This window comes from Hemiscyllium ocellatum, chromosome 8 (genome assembly GCF_020745735.1).
Source record: "Hemiscyllium ocellatum isolate sHemOce1 chromosome 8, sHemOce1.pat.X.cur, whole genome shotgun sequence".
Lineage (NCBI taxonomy): Eukaryota > Metazoa > Chordata > Chondrichthyes > Orectolobiformes > Hemiscylliidae > Hemiscyllium > Hemiscyllium ocellatum.
In genome coordinates, this window is record NC_083408.1 from 24,446,212 (window position 1) to 24,470,428 (window position 24,217).

Here is a 24,217-nt window from a genome sequence, read left to right on the forward strand (position 1 = left end):
CAGACAGGAAACAGAGTAGGAGTAAATGGGCCTTTTCTTCCCAAGTAGTAGGCAGTGACTACTGGGGTACCACAGGGATGAATACTTGGATCCTAGCTAACCACAATGTATAGTAATGATTTAGAGAAGGTAATTAAATATAATAGCACCAGATTTGCACAAAGTTGGGTGGCAAGGCGGACAGTGCAGAGACACACGGGATTTAGTTCTCAGGGCTAAAGGAATCAAAGGTTTGGGGAGGAAGTGGGAACAGGGTAGAAAGTTGGATGATCAGCTGTGATCTTATTGAATGGCAGGGCCGGACTGAAGGGCCTCATCCTGCCCCTATATTTTCTATGTTGCTAAGTTTCAATGAGTCCACTTGTGTATGGGGATATTGAGAGAGAGCGGGAGGGAGGGCGGGAGGAAGGGAGAGAGGGACAGACGTGGGGGTGACGAGACCTTAGGAGGGAACTGCAAAGTTTGGGATGGGGTGCGGTTCCTGCTCAATGGGCTGAGATTTCACACTGAGCCTCGGGGTGGGGGGGGGGGGCGTTGTCCACTCGTGCACAGTACTGAGGCTGGCAGTGTGCAAGACCCCCTGCAGGCACAGCGTGCTGCATGCTGCATCCACAGCATACCGAAGGTGCTACCATTGACAAGTGGGTTCTGACCACTGCCCTCCCTAGCTGATGGCACACGCAGTGGGAATAAGATCCGGATAGCCCCCTGAGAGTGCAACACCCACCACCTAGTCTTGGGCATGGGCTGTGGCTATCTACAAGAGGGCATCAGATCAGAGAGAAGTGGAGAGTCAGTGTGAGGGGACTGGAAATTTAACCTTCAAAATGGATGTGTGTCTGGACGAGAACAACTTCATAAATCTCCCGTTAGGTGTTATTGTCCAAACATTCCAATGCTTCTCATTTCACTGCCCGGTCAGTCCGAATCCTGTAACTTTTCACATGTGACTTGAAGGAAGCCCAGTATAGGAAGACACACCTGACACACTTACAAAAAGCTGCTGGTCATCGTTATGAGAACTGTCGGTCGGAAATGTCGGGCAACCAGCCTGGCCATACGCCCTCGCTGATGTCACTCCATCAGGGCAGCAGCCATACCTGAGCAGATCGGGGAGGGGGTTGAAAAAAAGAGGAAAAATGCCTTCAATTCAAAACGAAAACATTCCATCGCTTCATACAGTGTTTCACAAATTACTTTCTTTGTGGAAAATTAGCCTATCACACATATCTGTGGCCCACCTCATTCCACAACCCGATTAACCCATCTAACTGGCAGTTCCAAAATGGCTGCCGGCTGCCTTTGTAACTCGGGTCAAAGTTCCGACAGATCAGAGGGGCTCAGCACTTATCACCAAATTCAACCCTCACAAAGGATTCCAATTGGATGTCACATTCCCAACCCCAGATTGAAAATCCAACCTACAACTCCACACTTATTCCAAACACCAGCCACATTAAAGCAATGCAAGAAAGGGCACATCCAATTGCAGACGTTTGGAAGAGAAAGAAAATGAGGTGTCAGTGACAAGTTTTTAAATTTCTGTCAAAGTCACGTCTGTGAGATGCTGAAACACACTTTATCAGGAGACCAGGAATACTGAGTGAATGGTATTGTCCTGGAGGCATTCACATTTCAGTCACTGGCTCATCCTTTGGAAATGAGTGGATCTGGAAAAGGGCTGTTCTGACACCAAACACCACCCTCGTCCGACTCTCCCCAACACCACCCTCGTCCGACTCTCCCCAACACCACCCTCGTCCGACTCTTCCCCCAAACCCCACCCTCGTCCGGCTCTCCCCCAAACACCACTCTCGTCCGACTCTTCCCCCAAACCCCACCCTCGTCCGACTCTCCCCCAACCCCACCCTCGTCAGACTCTTCCCTCAACCCCACCCTTGTCAGACTCTCCCCCCAACACCACCCTCGTCTGACTCTCCCCCAAACACCACCCTCGTCCAGCTCTCCCCCAACACCACCCTCGTCCAACTCTCCCCCAACACCACCCTCGTCCAGCTCTCCCCCAACACCACCTTCGTCCAGCTCTCCCCCAAACACCACTCTCGTCCGACTCTCCCCCCAACACCACCCTCGTCCCACTCTCCCCCAAACACCACCCTCGTCCAGCTCTCCCCCAACACCACCCTCGTCCAACTCTCCCCCAACACCACCCTCGTCCAGCTCTCCCCCAACACCACCTTCGTCCAGCTCTCCTCCAAACACCACTCTCGTCAGACTCTCCCCCAACACCACCTTTGTCCAACTCTCCCCCAACACCACCCTCATCCAACTCTCCCCCAACACCACCCTCGTCCAACTCTCCCCAAACACCACCCTCGTCCATCTCTCCCCCAAACCGTTCATCTCTCCCCAAACATTGTTCTCAAACTCTCCCCAAACACCACCCTTGTCCAGTTCTCTCCAAACGCCATCCTCGTCCCATTCTCCCCAATCACTGGCCCTCAGATGTCCTGGAAACACCACCGAGCCTTGTCAAATTTCCAGGAGTCATAATAATGGTGCAATTGTCAGTTTGTTTTGGCAGGGACCTTGTGTGGGGATTAGATGTTGGTCTGAGCACCAAGAAGAACCTGGCTCCTCCCTGCTCTGAGTCAAACAGTTGCCTGTGAGTGCTAACGTTCACCTGCGTGGGCAGGAGGGAGCCTTTGTTATATCTGAGCTGAGGAGGTGATACCTCTGACCATGCAGCAAGCTCTCCCTCCCGCCCTGGGCTGTCCCCTGGCCTCTGAAGTGGGTCAGAAGAAGCCTCCCTTAATGGTGAAAGCTCACCATCCACTCAGACATCAGGGGAAGGAATCGAACCGGTTACCTGCTCTTGTAGCAGGGGATGGTGGGGCAGCCCTGTCCCCCTGGTCCAGTGGCTGTGGCGTATCCATCTGGACAGCAGCCGTACGGTTCGGTGTGACAGTCCCGACTGTCTGGACCCATTAGGGGCAGCCATGTCCTCGAGGGGTCAGGGATGAAGCCGGTCCCTGGAGGGTCTGAATCCGAGGTTGGCGGGTACAGCTGGGGCAGATCCCACCCGCTGGGTCCCGGGGGCACAGGAAGGAGGTTGGTTTCCCCACCATCTGGCAGGTAGTCCGGAGAATGGGCTCCTGAAAAAAAATGGGCAGAGGAGGACGATGAGGTTTCAGTGGCAACATGATGCAGTGAGTGAATGCTGGATGGGTTTTACTGGAGTCATGAGGGAGGTGCTGGAAAAGGCAGCATCTGAGGAGCAGGAAACTCGATGTTTTGGGCACAAGCCCTGACATTGACACCCCTGCTCCTCAGACGCTGCCTGACCTGCTGTGCTTTTCCAGCACCACCCTCTCTACTCTGATCTCCAGCACCTGCAGTACTCACTATCTCCCAGTGGGTTTCCCTGGAGCCCATCACCAGGATCCAAACATGGATGCTGACCAGGGGCTGGGGGCAACCACTCACGTTCCACAAAGACAGCCCGAATTACTGTAGCACCGGCTCCAACAGTTCAGAGGCTCTGAAGGAATGGCCGCAGAGACCCAATGGGAAACACAGACGACAGGAAGGGTCCCATCACCTGGAATGAAACAGCTGGATAGGTCTGTGCAAAGGCTGCCAGTCCTCTCTACAGCGTCAGCATAACGTGACAGGAATATACACCATCAGCTCAGAGAGGAGACTGGGACTCACTCTTAAACACACTTTGGACACAGCATTCCTGCAGTGAGACACTGGGCAGGGTGTTCCCGCAGTGAGACACTGGGCAGGGTGTTCCCGCAGTGTGACACTGGGCAGGGTGTACCCGTTGGGCACGCCATTCAGCCCGTCAAACCTTCTCCACCATTCAATACGATAAAGGCTAATATCCAACAGTGTATGCTGTTCCCACTTTCTCCCCCTCCCCTTTTATCCCTGTCGCCCTCATGTCTCGGATCGAACTCCTTGAGAACAGACCTCCATGCAGTCTCTCACCCCACAGGTGATGAAGCCGATGAACCCACCCGAGATCCCTCCAGTCTCTGATAACTCCACTGGGACTCTGGCTAGTGGCCCAGGGCAGACAATGACTCACCAGGAAACAGAGGAGGTCCAGCGTTCGGGAATGCCGACAAGTCCTCGTCCGGGTTAAATCCTGTTGGATCTGGAAAGCTGGGCACCTCTGAGGAAAAGAGACAAAGTGTCACGAGGAACGCATCAGGAGACGGTGAGGGTGGGTGGAGAGATGGCTGCCACAATGGCCTGGTGACACTGACAGGAACTGGAAGCTGTCCCTCCTCCTCGGCCTGAGACTCCCCTTGCCCAGTGACCTCTCACCCTCTGACCCCCCCCACCCAACTCCACCCTAACTCCCACTCCTGCTCTCCCTGCCTAGCCCCCTGACACCCCTCTCGCCCTCTCCTCTGCCAACACCTCCATCTCCTGTCCTTCCCCACTCCCACCCTGCCATCCACAGACTCTGCTCCACCTCCTCTCCCAGAAACCCCTCACCCTGTTCAGTGTCTTCCCCAGAATCCTCCCTTCAGCCTAGCCCGACACTCTCTCCTTGATCTCCCCCACCCCAACCCTGTTATGCCTCCTCCTCTCGGCATCCAAATAAACCCCCCACTCCCCCGGGACACCCAGTGCCATCTGCACCCCCCTCTCCAGACCGGTATCTTGAAGGCAGCATTGCTGTGGCACCTATCCTGACTTCAGGACATGTCCCAGTGCAGTCACTTCGGGAACAGGGGGTGCGGGTGGAGAACGTAGCACTCCTTCCCCATACAGCAAGAAAGAAAGGAAAGGAACGAAGGAAGGGAAGGAAAGAAGGAAAAGGAAGGAAGGAAGGAAGGAAAAGGAAGGAAGAAAGGAAGGAAAGAAGGGAGGAAGGAAGGAAGGATCTGAGGTTGAACAGGAACAATCCTCAGAAAGCAACAGGCGGTCAATAAGAACTGAGCAAGAATAATTTCACCAGCACTGACTCACTTTGAGGCAGGAAGCAAGGCTGGCTGTTACAATCCTCAAATTCCCTGGGATAGGCACGCGGGTCACATTTCTCCGGGTCCTGATGTTTGCGATCCTGGTCATAGCAGATGACCTGGCGTCTCCGCTTTCCTGTCTGACAGCTCTTGGAGCACTGCGGAGGGAACATCAGTCAGCGCCAGGCCCGGCTAAGTGGGATCGAACCCTCTGACAATCACACCGCCCCACTGAGAAAAAAAACCCTTGTCAGGCCTACAGGCCAGGCCCTGGGCCGTTACAAACAATCACTAGCCCTTTCTCCAACCTTGCACTGGGTTTCCGGATGCCCAGAAACATCAACCTCTCCGGGCCAGCAGCTAGATGTTTCCAGGATAAATCAGCCATTCCCAGACCTTTCACATGCTCTACCCCTCCCAGTCAAAGCTCAAAACAGACCCTTGGCAGTTCTGAATGGGGGTCAAACACTCCCCTTTCCCCACCCTCTCAGATAGAGAATATCCCTTGGCATGATTTGGAGGAAACCTTGACAGGGGAGTGTTCCCCAGGCTCCAGCTAATACATTCCTCAGCCAGCATCACATTCTGGTCATTTTATATTCATGCCGTTTCTCTTTAAACCGTACAGAGTAAGCTGCCCTCCCCTCCAATATCCCAAAGACTCCGACCAAATGAATGTTGGTCGCTGTTAGGAACGTCTACAGTCAGCACCTTATAGACAACTCCCATCGCTGACCTCCTTCAAAGCCCTTGTCACGTTCCTGTGAAAGGCTCTACATTACAGTAAAGGTGCTACATGAAGTTGTTATTTGGATCTTCTGTGTTATTTTGCTGTCTCTGTCTTCCAACGTTACATCAATGAATCTACTGGAATCTCCATCTCCATCCCCATCCCGTGACTGGCTCCAATGTGACCCCCTCACCTTTCCTTCTACAGGAGAGGTTTTTGTCAAATTTGTAAATGGGTCTGATGGAACGCCCAACACCCAATCACTGCCTCATCCCATGCTGGGAATGAGGCAGTGAGTAACTGCTCAGTTTGATGTCAATCCTTGATGAGGAGCTTCTGCAAGGACCACTATGTTCAAATCTCACCCAATTATCACGTGAATGGTTACCGATGACAACCCGGTGAATAATGGCTCACACAACAGCTATTTCTAGTGCCTTGCTTGGTCAAAGATCTCAATACAAGAGGGACTGGTTTGGCCAGGATAGCACAGTTAGTGATTGATAACTCACAAGGAAGGGGGAGAAACATTGTCTTTTGCAACGATGCGTCTTAATATCTTATCCACATTATAAACCAACTGCCTTCTTGCTTACTCACTCACAGGATGAGGATGTCGCTGGTTGGAGCAGTGTTTACTTCCCGTGCCTAATTGCCCCTTGAAAGGGTGGGGGTGAGCTGCCTTCTTGAACCGCTGCAGTCCATGTGCTGCAAGTATACCCACAATGCCCTTAGGGAGGGAATTCCAGGACTTTGACCTGGCGGAATTAGTCCAGTTAGGGAATGGGCCATACTGGACCTGGTGTTGGGTAATGAGCCCAGCCAGGTGGTTGAAGTTTCAGTCAGAGATGACTTTAGGAATAGTGATCATAATTCCATAAGTTTGAGAATACTCATGGAAAAAGACAAGAGTGGTCCTAAAGGAAGAGTGCTAAACTGGGGGAGGGAAAACTATAGCAAAATTCAACTGGAGCCAGGGAATGTGGATTGGGAGCAGCTGTTTGAGGGTAAATCCACATTTGATATGCGGGAGGCTTTTAAAGAGAGGTTGATTAGAGTGCAGGACAGACATATCCCTGTGAAAATGTGGTACAGAAATGGCAAGATTAGGGGACCATGGATGGTGGATCAAGTTGTGAGACTAGCTAAGAAGAAAAAGGAAGCATACATTAGGTCTCGGTGACTGAAGACAGGCAAAGCTTTGGAAGAATATCGGCGAAAGTGAGACCAATCTGAAACAAGGAATTAAGGGGGCTAAAGGGGGTCATGAAATATCTTAAGGAAACAGAGTTAAGGAAAATCCCAAAGTCTTTTATTTGCATATAAGGAGCAAGAGGGTAATGAGAGAAAGGGTTGGCCCACTCGAGGAAGGAAAGTTATGTGTGGAGTCAGAGAAAATGGGTGAGATTGTTAATGAGTACTTTGCATCAGTATTCACCGAGGAGAGGGACATGGTGGATGTTGATGTTAGGGTTAGATGTTTGATTACTCTAGATCAAGGAGGGAGGAAGTGTTGGGTATTCTAAGAGGCATTAAGGTGGACAAGTCCCCAGATCCTGAGGGGATCTATCCCAGGTTACTGAGGGAAGCAAGAGCGGAAATAGCTAGGGCCTCAACAGATATCTTTGCAGCATCCTTGAACATGGGTGAGGTCCTGGAGGACTGGAGAATTGCTGATGTTGTCCCCTTGTTGAAGAATGGTAGCAGGGATAATCCAGATAGTTATAAACTGGTGAGCCTGACGTCAATGGTAGGGAAGCTGCTGGAGAAGGTACTGAGGGATAGGATCTATTCTCAGTTGGAAGAAAATGGGCTTATCAATGATAGGCAACATGGTTTAGTGCAGGGAAGGTCATGTCTTACAAACCTAATAGAATTCTTTGAGCAAGTGACAAAGTTGATTGATGAGGGAAGAGCTGTAAGTCATTTACATGGATTTCAGTAAAGCGTTTGATAAGGTCCACCTGATGGAAAATGTGAAGTCACATGGGATCCAGGGTGTACTAACTAGACGGATAGAGAACTGGCTGGGCAGCGGGAGACAGAGTAAGAGTGGAAGAGAGTTTCTCAAAATGGAGAACTGTGACCAGTGGTGTTCCACAGGGATCCGTGTTAGGACCACTGTTGTTTGTGATGCACGTAAATGGTCTGGAGGAAGGTATAGGTAGTTTACAGATGACACTAAGATTGGTGAAGTAGCAGGTAGTGAAGGGGACTGTCAGAGAATACAGCAGAATATAGATAGACTCGAGAGTTGGGTGGAGAAATGGCAGATGGAGTTCAATCCGGGCAAATGCGAGGTGATGCATTTTGAAAGAATGAACTATACAGTAAATTGATGTACAGAGAGATCTTGATGTTCAGATCCACTGTTCCCTGAACGTGGCAATGCAGGTCGATAGAGTGGTCAAGAAGGCACACAACATGCTTTCCTTCATCAGACAGGGTCGGCAGGTCATGTTACAGTTGTACAGGACTTTGATTTGGCCACATTTGGAATACTGTGTACATTTCTGGTCACCACATTACCAATAGGATGTGGATGCTTTGGAGAGGGTGCAGAGGAGGTTCACCAAGATGTTGCCTAGTGTGGAGGGTGCTAGCTATGAGGAGAGGTTGAGTAAATTATGATTATTTTCATTAAAAACACTGAGTTTGAGGGGGGACCTGATTGAGGTCTACAAATTCCTGAGAGGCACAGACAGGATGGATAGCAAGAAGCATTTTCCCAGAGTGGGGGACTCAATTACGAGGAGTCAAGGTGAGAAGGGAAAAGTTTAGGGGAGATATGTGTGCAAAGTTTTTGACACAGAGGGTGGTGGGTGCATGGAACATGTTGCCAGTGGAGGTGGTAGAGGTGAGCACGATAGCGTCCTTTAGGATGTATCTAGTCAGACACATGAATGGGCAGGGAGCAGAGGGATACAGCTTAGAAAACAAGTGGCAGGTTTAGATCGAGGATCAAAGGGCCCGCTCCTGTGCTGTAATCTTCTTTGTTCTTTTAACAGCGATATATTTCCAAGCCAACATGATGCGTGGCTTGGAGGGGAACTTGCCATGTTCCCATGTATTTACTGCCCTTGTCCTTCCAGATGGTGGAGGCGGTGGGCTTGCAAGGTGCTGTCTGAAGGAACCTCGGTGAATTTGGAGAGAAGCACACACTCCCAAATCTCCAACATTGTAGAATCTCTGCCCCTCTCGTAGCCATATACTGAATTTCACAGGAATTTTGAAACACAGTCAGTAATGAATGTTCATTGGAAAGCTTAACCTGTCCAAGTATTTCTCAAAGCAAATCATTGTGGGCTCCGTGCAAACAAACCCCTGTGCCAAATGCGTGAGGAGGAATGATTTTTATTTGAGATCAACACACGACCTGATTGCAGTGAGGCAGCAAGGAAGGGGAAATTAGTTTGCAAACTCACCAGACCCCAGGCACCCACATGCCAGGAGAAGAACTCGCTGCAGTCATTGGAGACACAGGACTGGGTGGATGAGGGCTTCACCTGAGCAGAGCATGCAAAATCCGGCACTTTCCCACCTGAGTGGGACATACAGGACACCGGCCTGTTCTGTATGCCCTCTCCGCACGTGACTGAACACTGCGAAAGAAACCAGAGGCAGTCAGCTCCTCCCAACCGAAGGGATCAGTGAGACAAAGGAAACAAACCTCATCGCAAAAAAAAAAGGAAAAGCAGGTACAAAAATTGCACAATGGCCTGCTCCACGTTACCCCAGGCCCCCTCCCATCAGGAGAAAGTGAGGACTGCAGATGCTGGAGATCAGAGCTGAAAATGTGTTGCTGGAAAAGCACAGCAGGTCAGGCAGCATCCAAGGAACAGGAGATTCGACGTTTCGGGCATAAGCCCTTCATCAGGAATCATAAGCCCTTTCCTGATGAAGGGCTTATGCCCGAAATGTCGAATTTCCTGTTCCTTGGATGCTGCTTGACCTGCTGCGCTTTTCCAGCAACACATTTTCAGCTCCTCCTATCAGCACAGACTAAGCATCACTCAAACAGACATTTCGATGAACACCCTGACTTGGGTTCACACCTCCCCCCATGGACGACATCACCAGTCAGGGACCTCACCCCCAACCCTGTTGGACCCATCACCGTCTCTCCCATAAATGCCATTCCTGTCAGGAACCTCCCTCCCATAGACACCCGACGGAGCTGTTGTAAAAGGTTATCTGGTTCACTAATACCTTTTCGGAAAGGAAACTGTCATCCTTACCTGGTCTGGCCTACATGTGACTCCAGCCCCACAGCAAAATACCCCCATGGCAATAAATGCCAATCCAGCCAGTGATGCCCACGAATGAATAAAGAAGGGGGGAACAGAACTGCTCACAGTGTTCCAGCTGTGATTTGACTACTGCCTTTATAGTTCCTGCAAGGCTTCCCTACTTTCATATCCCATTCCCTTTGAAATCAAGGCCAACATTCTATTTGCCCTCCCTATGGCAGACTTGGATGCTAGTTGTTTTTTGATCCATTCACAAGGCCTCCCAAATCCCTCTGTTCTCTTTCTCCAGTCTTTCTCCATTTAAATAATATGCAGCTTCTCTTTTCTTCCTGCCAGAGCGCACAACCTAACTCTCCCCCACATTATCTAACAAGATTTTGCCAACTCACTTCACCTGTTCCTCTGCCGACCCTTTGTGCCATCCTCACCATTCTTTCCCACCTATGTTTGTGTCACCCGCAGACCCGGCTACAGTGCGTTCACTTTCCTCAGCCAAGTTATTAATATATACAATAAATAATTTGCTTCGCTTCGAAGTCAACTGTAAATCACGACCTAAGTAAGGTTTGCCCAGGTTAAAGGTTTAGACAATCTAGCAAAAACATGCATTCAGCCCAAGGTCGAACTGGATTCATTGATGTTAGGTATCTCCAGAGAGAAAAAAAATTGAGGGCAATCCAACCGAAGTTTCAAACAGAACAGAGGAGGATATCGCCACCTGCTGGGGAGACAGTCACTGAGCGGCTGAGAAAAGAAAACAACCCCTTAACCCAGAGAGTGGGGAGAATATGAACTCATCTTATCGAGTGTATCATCACTGAATCACTGGAGGCTATTCAGTCCATCATGTCTGCTTTGATTCTATCCCCTGGTGCCAATTGCCTGCCTTTCCCCCACACCATTTCTATCCAAACACTCATCTCATGCACCTTATGAATTCCTGAACGGATTTAAAGGGATAGTGGACATATAGGTTGGGGGGAGGAAAGAGGGTGTAAAGGAAGGAAGGAGGATAGGAAGCTGGCACTTACTGCGCTCCATGCCCCGATGTACCAGGAGAAGTTGTCTGTGCAGGGATTGAGCAGACAAACACGGACTGCGGGCGGCTTGGTCTGAGCTGAGCAGACAAAATCTGGAAGCTGGCCTCCCGACTCCAGCACGCAGGAGACTGACCTCGTCTGGACACCCTCACCACACGATACCGAACACTGCGACACACCACACAATAAATCATCAACACCAGCAACCAAACTGCAGGCAGGCTGCTCACAACATTACTCCTTTATCCTTACGTATAGACCAAGGGGGACAGAGACAGAGACAGAGAAAGAGAAAGAGAAAGAAGATGGAGAGAAACAGAGACAGAGAAAGAGAGAGAGAGAGACAGACAGAGACAGACAGAGAGAGACAGGGAGAGAGAGAAAGACAGAAAGAGACAGACAGACAGGGAGAGAGAGACAGGGAGAGGCAGAGAGAAAGAGAGAGAAGATGGAGAGAAACAGAAAGAGATAGAGAGAAAGAGGCAGAGAGAGAGACAGGGAAAGAGAGACAGGGAGAGAGAGAGAGACAGAGAAAGAGAAAGAGAAGATGGAGAGAAACAGAGACAGAGAGAGAGACAGACAGAGACAGAGAGATAGAGAGATAGAGAGAGAAGACGGAGAGAAACAGAGACAAACAGAGAGAAGAGACACAGAGATAGAGGCAGAAACAGAGAGACAGACAGACAGACAGGGCCTGTCTGAGCGTATGTGTGTGTATATGTCTGTGTGTGTGTGTGAACAGTAGTGTTAGATTTACATACATATGAGCACAGGCAGTTGGGAAACTGGGTGAGTGAGCTGATGCCAGTTGCTGAGCCTTACCTCAGTCCAGCCAGTGGTCTGCCAGCTGGCACACTGTAGTAGGTTGCAGGCCTGGTGTGTGAGGGGCTTCGCTGTCACTGCAGCACACTCTGAGTCATCCCGAACCACCTCCACTTGACCTGGCTCCGACAAGGTGCAGTACACAGACCTGGTCTGCTGTCCTCTCCCACACGTCACCGAGCACGTACTCCACTCTGTCGTCTTCCAACTGCTCATCAATCCACAAGCAACGTCAACAAAGGGCAGCAACTGGGAGCTGTGCCCCGCACAATGTCCTCCAGTGAATACCCCCTGCCACCCAGTTACCACCCCCCATTCATCGGGAGAACCCGGTGTCAACAGGATTACAAGCTGACACTGAGGACCGCCTGTAGTCTGATGGTACCGTACACCAAATAGAACGTGACAACACTCACACATACTCGGGCTGTTCATGAACATACTGTGGCACTGCCTCTTTCAGAAAGGGCAAGGGGTAACAAGAGAGTGATCTCACTCATAAGTGTCCACAGTCAGGGTGGGGAGAGACATACAGATTGGTGAGGGGTTGTGGAAAAACCATAGAGAAGATATTTCTCGATCTCGATGTTTCCATGGGGTGGGGGTGGGGTAGAGAGAGTAGATGTTTCCGTCGTGTGGGGGGTGGGGTAGAGAGAGTAGATGTTTCCATGGGGTGGGGTTGGGGGGGTGGGGTAGAGAGAGTAGATGTGTCCATGGGATGGGGTGGGGGTGGGGTAGAGAGAGAAAGTAGATGTTTCCATGGGGTGGGGGTGGGTTAGAGAGAGTAGATGTTTCCATGGGGTGGGGGTGGCGAATCAGAGAAATGTTGCCACTGGGGACCGGTGGGTTGGAGAAGATGTTTCCATGGGGGCAAATGTATAGAAGACAGTTTCCACGGCGGTAGACATAGAAAAGATGTTTCCAAGGGATGGGGAGAACAGACATAGGGATGTTTCTAGGAGAATCTGAATCCAAGGGCAAGACAGGAAGTCACCAACAAATCCAAGTGGGAAGTCAGGAGAAATATCTTCACCCAGACTGGGGCCCTAGACAGTAATGCTGTATAAAGGGGGGTGTAGAATAGGACAGGAGTGAAAAAGGAATGTGAAATGGTTTCAGATAGGGTCAGGGTGACCAGGCTTGTCCAGTGGAATCAGCAAATAGACTCTTGCCATGTGGCACGTTCAATAGGCGTCAAGATTAAATTAGGTTGTATTTCTGTTTACAATTCAATGACAGTGATGATGAGCTACACAAGATTGTTCCCACAGACCAGTCCTGTGCTCCGGTAAATACAGCATGGGCAGCTGGCATTGTTACTGAATCCATGCTCTGGCCTGTCACCTCAGCATTGCTCTACAGGGCTCCCGAGCTAGACTGGGTCATCACGGAGCCCCGACACAAACAACACTAAACCCCCAGCTCCGCAGAACACCCAGTGTTGTTGTAGTGACTGTCATGAGATCAGCCACGTGAACCTCATGGAGTAGGAGGCCCCTGATTGGGGCTGGTAATCTGGTCCAATCAGAGAGCCCCAGCTGGGGCTGGCAATCTGGTCCAATCAGGGAGCCCCAGCTGGGGCTGGTAATCTGGTCCAATCAGGGAGAGATAGGAACATGGGTATCAGAAGCTCCATTCACTTGGAGAGCTGGCTCTGAGGGAGCTGGACCAGTGTCACACCGAAATAAAGGGTGACTTGGTACGGGATACTAGTCGGGTACAGTTTGTTCAGTTACAATTCCCCATCAAATCAGCAGAAACTGGCAAATGTAACAGTGATGTTTAGAAGAAAATTGGTGTGGGTATTTGTGATTGGGAGACAGTCAGTCAGAGTTTAAGGTCATCTGTACAGGAATTTTCTCTCTATGTCACACACACACACACACACACACACCACAGATAGATACCTGCATGTGCGCACACACTGACAGAGACACTGCATGTGCACATAAACACACACAGTTAAAGGTATCTGTACGTGCACACACTAATGCAGACACCTGGACACAAGCAGAAACACCTACACACACACAGACACTTGACATGCACACACACACAGTGTCAACAATATCTGCAGACACCCTGAGACAGCTGCACATCTGCACATACACAGACACGCAAAGAGAGATAGCTGTGCGCATACACCACATACATACACATACTAACAGAAACACTTGCACGCACGCACACACACACACACCTGTACACACACTGGTAGGGACACCTGTGCACAAATACATATACTTACACACACAGACACCCATCCCATGCAAGCAGAGACACAGAGAGACCTCTCATGAAAGTGCTGATACTGAGTCAGCCTGAGCTCGAGTTTCAATGGTATTGTGAATTCACAGTAAGAGCACTGCTGAAACACAGCAAGTTGGTATTGGATGTTAGAGGAGGGTGTGGTAGTATTTAGACAGGTGAATCACAAAGAGAAAAAGAATCAGAGTTCTCTTTCACTAAAATAAGAGCAAAATTTGCTCAGACACAGAGTGAATTACTTTGCTAGTTGGAAGGTTCAAATATGCTTCAACAGACCACAAGCAAAGTACAGGCTGGATAGAAATGGCTGACTGACAAGACAAAGAAAGAGATTGTAACTCACCTTGGAGCTGACTTGGAATCACAAGGTAGAAAGCAAAAGGCAGAAACAATCCCCCACCCTGCAGTGCAAGGAGCTCTGATCACCTCTAATGCAGGACTGCAGCTCACCAGAGAGAGCATAAGCTCCAGCAATGACCACTCCATCACACTCTTCCCCCAAGGAGCCCTGCACCAAGCAAGCTGCAACTTTACTGGAAAGCACACCACACCACTTTACATCGACTCCATGAAGCATTCTGAGCACGCTCAAATTGCATCAGCTAGCCAGTGCACACATCCCACAGAGCTGTCATGGTTACCTGTAAACTCTCGGCGTCAGGCACTGGCTTGAGGTCCAGACACTTGGTTGGGGTATGAATGAAAGCCTTTGCACATGGAATAAATGTTTGCTTTTAAAACCTTTTGGTAAGAAGCAACTCAGTTCCAAAGTATGGCTCACAGAATGGTGTTCCCTTGATCAGTTACTACTCGGCAAAGGGGCTGGAACAAGCCATTACAGCTCCTTGAGACTGCCCCATCAGTTAATGAAGCAAAAACCCCAACAATCTATCTTAACATCACCCTTCACCCCCATTACTCTTATTCCTCACCCACCCTCTGCCCCTGTAGCAACACCCAGCTCAATCGCACCATCACCCATCTCCATGTCCCCCACTGCGAGTAAACTATCAGACAGAACGATCCAACTTCAATTCTGAGTGTGCAATATTCCCCTCACAGTCACTCGGTGAGGGGGAGTGCATCATTTCCCTCAAAGCCACTGAGGTGGGATGGGGGGAGTCATTAACCAAGGCCACTTGTGGGGGGAAAGTGGATTTTGGGTTATGACCCCTGCAGTCATCAGCTGGGATTTCATCCCTGAATTATTATCCCTGAATTAGATTTGATTAGATTCCCTGCAGTGTGGAAACAGGTCTTTCGGGCCAACCAGTCCACACCGACCCTCCGAAGAGTAACCCACCCAGATCCATTTCCCTCTGACTAAGGCACCTAACACTATGGGCAATTTAGCCTGGCCAATCCACCTGACCTGCACACCTTTGGACTGTGGGAGGAAACCGGACCACCCGGAGGAAACCCACGCAGACACGGGGGAATGTGCAAACTCCACACAGACAGTCACCCAAGGCTGGAATTGAACCCGGGTCCCTGATGCTGTGAGGCAGCAGTGCTAACCACTGAGACACCATGCTACCCTCAGCTTTATTGGTGCAGTACTTAAACGAGTTCAGTGAAAAGTTATACAAGTCACCACTAACAGCGCTATCTTAGGGACAGAGATAGCTGGGTACAGCTTCTTCAGTTGCAACATTAGTTACAAGGTAACAACATCACCAACACTCAGCACTATCTTAGGTAGAGGGTGATAGGTACAATCCTTAGTAACAGGATATAGAGAAATGAAATAAAATGTTAAATTCTAGCTATACATAGTACAGCCACATGTCAGAAAAAACAAGAAGCAAAGTTAAGAAGGCAAACATCACAGTGTCACTTCAAGGACCTGGCTGTGTTATTATCTCTGGGATCCTAGGCCAGGATATTATCCCTGGAATCCTGTCTGGGTTAATAGCTGCTAGTTCATGCCTTGCAACTGTATGTTCAGTTGTTGCACAGGGTTGAGCGGAGAATGGTGCTCACTCACTGTTTGGTCCGTGGACACCTCTGGGCGTTGCAGGTTTTGTTGGATCTGGGCCGGACCTGGTCCCTGCACAGATAGTCCGGGTAGGCCTCGTTGTCAATGGTGCAGAACACCAGCCGGGTCTGGTAGCCTGTCGGGACACAGGGAGGGCACATGATCGCAGGAGCAATGGTCATAGGCAGGAGCTCTCACACTGTACCGCAGGGAGACCCACAAAATATCACTTTATCTCAATCACACCCACTGCCTTCAACACACTAAATGAGGTGGGCCAACATTTTTTAAAAAAGATGCGCAAACCATCTGCACAATTTTGCATTCACTCCTGTACTATCTTAGTTCTGTTGGCAGCAGAAACAGAGGAACTGTATTTGTATAAACATTAGTCTCACGCCCCCCCAAAGGCAAATTACCACAAGTTCAAGGAAAGGGGAGGGGAAAGAAAAATGGGTGGTGTGGGATTACTCATGTCATCACAATAAATCTCCCACTCTAATTAAAAGCTCGCCCACAGAAAACAAGCAATAGATGCCAGGGAATTCCTCAGTGTCTCCTGGTGGTCTCTGAGCTTTGCTGATCACAATACCTGACTGCTCCCCAAGATCGGGGGGTGGGTGGTCAGGTAGCTGGTGGATCCAGGGGTCCGCGGACAGCGCTGCCTTTAGGTAGCGCCTGCCACCCATCGCTGGAGACTCCCAAAGCCCCATACAGGCAGTGGGGTGGCCTCCTCTGAAGTGGTCATCACTTGCTGCAAGATCAGAAAGGTGTACAGCCAGCTCCCACAAAGGCAATAGTGAGAACAAATCTTGAGGCACAAACCAAGGTAAGAAATATCAGTCACTGTGCCAACAAAATGGCATGATGGGATCTCCAGGTCGGGCCGGGGTGAAACAGGCTGAGCCGAGGGTTAGAGCTCCCCCCAACCCAGCCCAGCCCCGGAATGTGACCATGGTTATAACACCAGTCCTGTCTGTGACCAAGAGCCATCTATCTTTCCCAGTCAGTCTACAGTCCGCAAGTGCAACCTCAAGAGCCCTTGTGGAGCAGTGGCAGTGCCCCTAGCTCTGAGCCAGAAAGTCTGGGTTCAAGCCCCAACTTCTCCAGAGGAGTGTTATAATATCCCTGAGCAGAAATTTTCATCATGTGGCTGCTGCTTCATGCTCAGAATAAAGTGTTCCGTTAAATGAAGAATGCGGAAAACTAAAAAGGTGGAATTCCAAAAGCTGAGAGGCACTCACCTCCTCCACATTCCTTGCTGCACAGACTCCATGAGCCAACACTCCAGAAGTAACCTTCAGGCTGCTTGTGGTATCGTGAGAGATAATATTCATATTCTATCCCTTGGTTAGGCTCCTGGCTAATAATCTGCAAAGTACACACAGCACTTCATTCCAGGCCATACCCTTCCCGTGGGAAACACCAAGCATCAACGGTATTACCATCACTCAATCCCCCATTGTCAACATCCTTGGGGGTTACCATTGACCAGAGGCTCAACTGGACTCACCACAGAAACACAGTGGCTACAAGAGGAGGTCAGAGACTGGGGAGAGTAACTCATCACCTGACACCCCAAAGTCTATCCCTCTTCGACAAGGTACAAGTCAGGAATGTGCTGGAATACTCCCCACTCAACATCCACCCTATCCAACCCCAGCGCTCAGTAGCAGCAGTGTGTACTATCTAAAAGATCCACTGCAGAAATTCACCAACACCTCCCAAACCTATGACCACTTCCATCTGGAAGGACAAGGGGTGCAGGTACTTGGGAACACCACCACCTGCAAGTTTCCCTCTAAGCCACTCACCACCCTGACTTGGGGTGTGTGTCAGACATCTCTCCCTCTCTGACCCACACACCCACACACACACATGCACACCCCGAGTGACAACTCTCTCTCTGACACACACACACACACACACACACACACAACTCGAGTGACATCTCTCTCTGACACACACATACACCTCGAGGGACATCTCTCTCTCTCTCTCTGACACCCCCCTGCGCCCCCCCCCCACACACACACACACACACATACACATACACATACACATACACAGAAAGTGTGATATGACTTGAGTTTGCACTAACCTCCAGTATCAAGGGTTCCGAAGTGGGTCCTCGGCCATGGATGACCTCTGAGGCCAGGTCCCCTTCTGTTCCCCTCTCATAGTGGATGACCGTGTTGGCGATGTACAGGGCCCGGCTGTAGTCGATCGTCCAATGACCGTTCAGGTAGTATTCGCCTCTCACATTCTTGACTGCTGCAAAACATCAGCACAAAGGAAGACCACATTAAAAACCGGTGATGGCAACAAGCAAAGCAGGCAACTCGTGCTGACTGGGATGGGATGGGAAATGGGCACAGTTTGGAAATGACTCTCGATCTGAAAAGTTAAAGTGTTAACTGGACCCTGGCAGAGACAGGCACAAGAGGAATCCTGAGCTCTGATCCCAAATGTAGCCTCACTCCTCAAACATGGAAAGGTGTTTGGCTGAATCTTGCTTTTGTCTCTGCCAAGCCCAGTGTGTTTTCTCGCTTATCTGACCAAACTCACTGTGTCATTGTTTAACCAACAGGTCTCGCCATATTCCTCTCGCTAGCTCCCAAGGCACAGCTCCCTTGTGCCCAATGCCCACTAGATCCACATCCCATCATTATCCACTGGAGCAACACACAGACATACAATCAGAGAAATGCAGAATTCAACAGGAGCTTTTATTTACTGACAGCCAAAAAGGAACACACATAAAGCCAATGGAGGCTTTCCACAAAGCCAAGCAGATTTAGTAATCATTGCCATGCTATGGAGCAGTCCATCATTGGCAGCTGCATGTAGGTCCCATTGACTGGACCTAGGGGGCAGTCAGGAGCTGTAGACGTTGCAGCACCAGACAGGACTGAGCTGAAGGGGAGCATCCTCTGCTTTCAACGTTCTCCTCCTCCTCCTCCACTGCTCCCAAGCACCTTGTTCCCTATCCAATTGTGCAAAACGCACAGCATGGAGAACAGGGCACAGCACAGGGCACAGCACACAGCACAGCACAGGGCACAGAGACCAGGGCACAGGGCATAGAGTGTAGGGCACAGAGCACAGCACAGAGATCAGGGCACAGAGCATAGATTACAGGGCATAAAGCACAGCACAGAGAACAGGGCACAGGTCATAGCGTGCAGGGCACAGAGCATAGAGTGCAGGGCACAGAGCACAGCACAGAGAACAGGGCATAGAGTGCAGGGCACAGAGCACAGCACAGAGCACAGGGCACAGAGCTAGGGTGCAGAGCACAGAGAACAGCACAGAGAATAGGGCGCAGTGCACAGCACAGAAAACAGGGCACAGAGCATAGAGTGCAGGGCATAGAGCATAGGGCACAGAGCATAGAGTGCAGGGCACGGAGAACAGGGCACAGAGCATAGATTACAGTGCATAGAGCACAGCACAGAGAACAGGGCACAGGGCATAGAGTGCAGGGCACGGAGCACAGCACAGAGCACAGGGCACAGAGCTAGGGTGCAGAGCACAGAGAACAGCACAGAGAATAGGGCGCAGTGCACAGCACAGAAAACAGGGCACAGAGCATAGAGTGCAGGGCATAGAGCATAGGGCACAGAGCATAGAGTGCAGGGCACGGAGAACAGGGCACAGAGCATAGATTACAGTGCATAGAGCACAGCACAGAGAACAGGGCACAGGTCATAGAGTGCAGGGCACAGAGCACAGCACAGAGAACAGGGCACAGGGCATAGAGTGCACTGTACAGAGCACAGCACAGAGAACAGGGCACAGAGCACAGGACACAGAGCACAGCACAGAGAACAGGGCACAGAGCATAGAGTGCAGGGCACAGGGCACAGCACAGAGAACAGGGCACAGAGCATAGAGTGCAAGGCACAGAGCACAGCACAGGGCACAGAGAACAGGGCACAGAGCACAGCAGTCTGGTAGGACACACTGTTCACAGCTTACTAAAGGGTTACCCACCCCACCCTCCTGGATCAGTGTGAGCAGAGGGGTCACATCCACAGCAGCCCTATGGTCTGCTTTACCACGCCTCAGGTCCATGCGTGAGCAGCCTTGTATCCTTGTTCGACATCAGACAGGGGCCTGTACAATGCGATCATCCGTCATGGGCACAGTGGATAACCCTTGCTCCCCAGTTACCGGCTTTGTAATGATCAGAACCCTCAAACACACCAAGTACACGAGTGCTCCAGGATTAGGATCACAGCTCACTTAGGCATTAATGGAGTGACTATAAGACCACAAAACCCCTCAAGTCTCCTCCACCATTCCTCATGCCCACTTTCCTCCATTTTCCCTGTAACCCTTGATTCCCCACCTGATCGAGAATCTATCTACCTCAGCCTCCCGACAGTTCTCTGTGGCAAGGACCCGAAACCCTCAGAGAAAAGAAATTCCTCCAAACTCAGGATTAAATTGGTGCCTCTTTATTCTGGGACTATGCCCTCTGGTCCCAGATTCTCTCACCGGGGTAAACATCCTCTCAGCATTTACCCCATCAAACCTCATAAGAATCCGATGTGTTTCAAGAAGATGACTTTCATTCTTCTAAACTCCAGTGAGTAGAGTTGGGAAACTGTTTAACGTTTACTCATACGACATTACCTCCACACCAGGAATCGCTGAGTGAACTTTCTCTGAACTGCCTCCAATCAAATGATGCCTTTCCTTAAATTCGGAGATAAAACTGCTCACAGTATTCCAGATGTGGTCTCATCAGCACCTCGTACAGTTGCAGAAAGACTTCCCTACTCTAATACTCCTTGAACTAAAGGCTTTTTCATTCCATTAGCTTTCTCAATTCCTGGCTGCCTCTGTGTGCTAGCTTTCCCGAAACGTCGAATTTCCTGTTCCTCGGATGCTGCCTAACCTGCTGTGCTTTAACCAGCAACACATTTTCAGCTCTGATCTCCAGCATCTGCAGACCTCACTTTTTACTCTTCTGTATTTCACGCACAAGACCACCCCAAGTCCCCTTGCATTGCAGCTTTCCTCCACATAAATGATTAGATTAGATTACCTACAGTGTGGAAACAGGCCCTTCGGCCCAACAAGTCCACAATGACCCTTCGGAGAGCAACCCACCCAGACCCATTTCCCTCTGACTGAAGCACCTAATACTACGGGCAATTTAGCATGGCCAATTCACCCTGACCTGCACACCTTGGACTGTGGGAGGAAACCCACACAGACACAGGGAGAATGTGCAAACTCCACACAGACAGTCGCCCAAGGTTGGAATCGAACCTGAGACCCTGATGCTGTGAGGCAGCAGTGCTAACCACTGAGCCATCCTACTACTATTAAATATTACTCTTTTTTTTGTGCACCCTTCCAAATGGACAACTTCACATCTTCCCACATCATGCCCCATTTGCTCATTTTTACCCATTTTCCTAGCCTACCAGTGTAAACTGTTTGTATCCCTCTCGCAACCTGCTTTTCCACCTATCTTTGTGTTGGCTGCAAATATGGCTACTCTGCATTCATTTCCTTCCTCCAAGTCATTAGTACATATTGTGAACAGTTGTGGTCCCAGCATTGACTTCTGGGAAAGCCCACTGGTTACAGATCGGCAACCTGAAAAAGAATCCCTTATCCCCATTTCCTGCCCATTAGCCAACTCTCTATCCTTGCCAAAATACCTTATGACATAACCTTTTGTGAGGGGCCTTGCCGAACGCCTTCTGGAAGTCCTTCTCACTGGTGACCTGGAGTGACCTCGTACAGACGGTATCAGTCATTGCCCTGATGTATTTGTGGGGCTACGCGGCTGAGAGATCACAGCCAGATCTCCTGCCACTCCCTGGAAGGAGTGAGTCAGAGACGTCAGCTGTCACCTTTCCAGCCACTAGCACAGCATGGTCTCCCACTCCAGGATCTGACACAGTTCATCCCAGTGTCCTGGGAGAATATACGAAGCCCAATTCAACACTGTTCCTTGCTATTCCCCAGAAAATAACGTGGGACACGGGAACGGTGTTCCTCCTGCAGGCTGACCACCTCCTGAGGAGCTGTGAGCTGCCTCTGAGCTGGGTGATCCTGGTCCCCCACAGGCAGCCCCTGCTCCCAGACCTGGGTCCTTGGTACATGGGGTCCACTTGCTTTACCTGGTCCCACTCCAGAAGGTGGCCATAGTGACCAAGAGCAGCAGGGTCCGCACAGAAGAGGGTCTCGATTGGGAACAGGAGTGAGAGAGAGATTTCGGATGTGGATAATAGGAAACCGCCTTCGTTGAATACCCACCATCCAGCTCACAGTCTGTGTGCGAAGTCACTTGGTGAAGAGACCGCACTGACTGAGTGACCACCACCAACCCCCTCCACTCCACATCAGTACGTCATAACCCTCCGAACCCTACCCACACCCCCATCCCCACAAACACATAATCGCTCACAGCACTCTCATGCCTCTGACAGGAGTTGGACCCTACACCAGGAGCCTGAAGTTTAACTCCCAGCACTAGCCTGTTGGACCATCACTGCTGGTAAGTTCCACTTTACCAAGGTGCCAAGCTTCAACTTACAATCACCGATAACCTGAAGCAAATTGCCTTTAACCAAAATCTGACCCCACCACAATCACACTGGACACATTCAGAGTTTAGGTAGAGGTGTGTGAAGTGATTGGAAATCCAACGTTGCCCAACAGAAGCTTATCTGGTCTTGCTCCTCTAACGTCCCAGTGGCCAGCAGACAGGGATTCCCATGCTTTCCCCCACACAGAAGTGACGCTGAGTCAGCTCATCCTTGGCACTGCTCCAGCTGTTTCCCCAGCTCCAACTCACTTGCTCAAGGACAACACGCAATGGCAGCGCACACAGCCACAGTGGATACAATGAGCAATGGGGTTCACCAAGGTACACCCTCCAACATTCCCATCCCCACCACCAACACTGGGCCTTCATGCCCCCTCTTATCCCAACATCCCATCCTTCCTCCCCTGCCCTATTCCCTCTGAAACTGTACCACATTTCCCTATACACCTTCAGGTTTCCCCCCCTCCTGCCCCCACCACTGTCCTTATCCCTTCAATAGGAACAGTACTGGTGCCAGCTCCAGCTGAAGAGCCAACATGCTAATGGGGAGAGCAGGACGGGCACCAGCGAGGCTGAGCTGGACAGGGCTGGGCAGTACAAGGCTGAGCCAGGAAGGGCTGGACAAGGGGAATGCTGAGCTGGGAAGGGCTGGGTTGGACTATTGGGAGTATAGACACAAACTGAGTGAGTAGCCCTGGGAGAATGAGAACTTGGGCAGCACGGTGGCTCAGTGGTTAGCACTGCGGCCTCACAGCACCAGGGTCCCAGGATCAATTCCAGCCTTGGGGTGACTGTCTGTGTGGAGTTTGCACATTCTCCCAGTGACTGCGCGGGTTTCCTCCGGGTGCTTCAGCTTTCTCCCACAATCCGAAGATGTGCAGGTCAGGGTGAATTGGCCATGCTAAATTGCCCAGTGTTAGGTGCATTAGTCAGAGGGAAATGGGTCTGGGTGGGTTACTTCGGAGGGTCGGTGTGGGCTTGTTGGGCTGAAGGGCCTGTTTCCACACTGTAGGGAATCTTGGGCGGGGCGGGGGGGGGAGGAAAGCAGCCTGGTGCGTTTCTGTGAGCTGTGCCCGTTGTACATGCACGCACACATAGTCTCCCTGTCGTAGCCTTCTCGGAGCTGCAGGGCAGTGCCTCAGCAGCGAGGTGCTGTATGATGGTTTTGGCTGAGGTAGGCGGTGGATACCAGCTGACAGCTTGGTGCTTCTGCTACCTGGGGACCATGCTGTAAGTACTGCACTCACTGTTCAAAGCCGGAGGAGCCTCAGAACAAGCAGCAAGTTGAGGGCACTGGAATTTGGTAAGAACACTTGATAAAAATAAGGCAAATTGTCGAGTTAACGAGGCATTTAAGAAACATTAATTCCCGTGAAACGGTATCTGCCTGGTGAGAATCTCGATGTGTCACTTCATGGAAAGCAGAAAGGATGGAGTGAGTTGTTCCCCACCCAGTTCTGTCACCCATTCCACCATAGCCCCAGTCACTGACAGCTCAGCCCACTGTCCCCATTATGTCCACAGATAAAACCCTCATGTTTGCACACAACTTGAAAACAGGCATAAACCCATTTTAATGTGTTATTGCTGGTGTGATGTGGGAAATGCAGCA

At 50.5% G+C, this 24,217-nt stretch overlaps 1 protein-coding gene across 4 annotated transcripts in view; it reads right to left on the reverse strand.

The window, feature by feature from the left end:
- The window catches only part of paplna (papilin a, proteoglycan-like sulfated glycoprotein), a 151,590-nt gene that overhangs the window by 70,803 nt on the left and 56,570 nt on the right, over positions 1-24,217 (reverse strand). For 3 of the 4 annotated variants that reach the window (XM_060828691.1, XM_060828690.1, XM_060828688.1), the window contains exons 8-18: positions 18,133-18,305; positions 17,276-17,402; positions 16,041-16,167; positions 14,695-14,760; positions 11,786-11,993; positions 10,955-11,131; positions 9,099-9,275; positions 4,951-5,101; positions 4,058-4,144; positions 2,831-3,116; positions 995-1,100 (exon numbers count right to left, since the gene is read on the reverse strand). In XM_060828691.1, coding sequence (XP_060684674.1) covers positions 995-1,100; positions 2,831-3,116; positions 4,058-4,144; positions 4,951-5,101; positions 9,099-9,275; positions 10,955-11,131; positions 11,786-11,993; positions 14,695-14,760; positions 16,041-16,167; positions 17,276-17,402; positions 18,133-18,305 — 1,685 coding nt within the window. The remainder of the gene's footprint in view (positions 1-994; positions 1,101-2,830; positions 3,117-4,057; positions 4,145-4,950; positions 5,102-9,098; positions 9,276-10,954; positions 11,132-11,785; positions 11,994-14,694; positions 14,761-16,040; positions 16,168-17,275; positions 17,403-18,132; positions 18,306-24,217) is intronic. The other variant, XM_060828689.1, reaches the window with a different exon arrangement.